The sequence below is a fragment of the Morone saxatilis genome, unplaced genomic scaffold (assembly GCF_004916995.1).
Source record: "Morone saxatilis isolate NCDOM2014 unplaced genomic scaffold, NCSU_SB_2.0 Contig23, whole genome shotgun sequence".
In the NCBI taxonomy this organism is placed as follows: Eukaryota; Metazoa; Chordata; class Actinopteri; family Moronidae; genus Morone; species Morone saxatilis.
The window spans coordinates 20,992,785-20,994,371 of NW_023339796.1; the positions used below are offsets into that span (position 1 = coordinate 20,992,785).

The 1,587-nt window shown below is 39.6% G+C and overlaps 1 protein-coding gene across 1 annotated transcript in view; it reads left to right on the forward strand.

Annotated features, from left to right (window-relative positions):
• LOC118334833 (myosin-7-like) overlaps nt 1–1,587 on the forward strand; it is a 27,165-nt gene that overhangs the window by 19,319 nt on the left and 6,259 nt on the right. Inside the window, 2 exon segments of the mRNA XM_035670907.1 lie at nt 244–382; nt 939–1,001. Coding sequence (XP_035526800.1) covers nt 244–382; nt 939–1,001 — 202 coding nt within the window.

Below are 1,587 nucleotides of genomic sequence, written 5' to 3' on the forward strand. Positions count from 1 at the left end.
TCCTCCACTTCAGTCTGAAGCTGGGATGTATCAGCCTCCAACTTCTTCTTGTGATTTATCAGGCTGGTGTTCTTTTATTATACAATTAAGGCAATTGCATTATACAATGTAATATAAAGCAGCATTTCAAAAAAATAAAACAATTTCTAAAGTCTAGTATCTGCCATACCTGTGAGTGCAGTAGCTGCACCCTCTCGCTAACATCCAGAAGCTCTTGCTCAGCAAGTTTGCGACCTCTCTCAGTTTGTTCCAGAGCAGACCTCAGTTCCTCCACTTCAGCCTGAAGAAGGTTGTTGCGTCTCTCAACAATGGCAATGTTCTCTTTAAGATCATCATTGGCTCGCAGAGAGTCATCAAGCTGGAGCTGAGCATCCTGGAAAATGTTTAACAAGTCCGGTTAGAAACCATACCATAGTAATGATACTAGCAAAAATGAAAGGCAAGTCCCCTTTTTTACCTTTAGATGTGAATGAACAGCTTTAAGTTGTTTCTGGGCCTCAGCTGCCTGCCTGTTGGCCTGGCTCAGCTGGATCTCCATCTCATTGAGGTCTCCCTCCATTTTCTTCTTCAAACGGAGGGCCTCATTCCTGCTGCGAGTCTCAGCCTCAAGAGAGCTCTGCAGTGTGTCAATCATCCTCTGCAGATTCCTCTTGCACTGCTCCATCTCCTCATCTCTCTCAGCTAGTTTACGCTCCATTTCTGCCTTAACCTGGGTGAACTCAAGCTGGGCTCTCAGAATCTTGCCCTCCTCATGTTCAAGAGAACCCTAAGACATGAGACATGACAGGAGTTTGTCAAATGATATATATTTCCAATTACAGCCTCAATTTCTTTAACAATACATATACAGTACATAAGTGAAAAACTGTGGATTTGAGGATTTAGTTTACCTCTGCTTCCTCAAGGGCAGACTGAATCTCACTTTTTTCTTGCTCCAGCTGCTTACGGATCTTCTCCAACTCATGGATGCTTTTTCCTCCCTCACCAAGTTGCTCAGTCAGGTCAGAAATTTCCTCTGTGTAAGAACATAGTTTTATTTAATTGGCTTTTCGGAACCTGCATTGTGTATGTATTGCCTGATAAGATACATTAATTGATATATTACCCTGAAGATTTTTGTTCTCTCGCTTCAAGGTTTCCAGTTGGTCAAGAGATTCTTCATAGGAGTTTTTCAATTTGAAGAGCTCAGTGCTCAAAGACCTGGCTTCCTTCTGAGAACTCTCCAACTCAGACTGACACTCCTCATATTTCTGTTTCCACTCGGACAGGACCTAGACATTGAAATACAAGTTTTATGATTTTGTTTAAATCACCACAGTGATCTCTCTACAGTTTGTGAAATATGCATTATTTCATGAGACTGTATTTGCACTTTTTTGTGCAACACTTACACAGGTTGTAAATATTTATTTATTTATTTATTTATTTATCTATTACCACATCTAGGTAGTTATGAATGTCATTGACAGATTAAGGTAAGAAAACATGTCAAAATGTATAAAACTGGATTTGATTCATTATAATGTCTTTAGGGTTTTGATGATTAGAAAATGCTAATATACTTTGTCAAAGTTTCTTTGCTTCTTG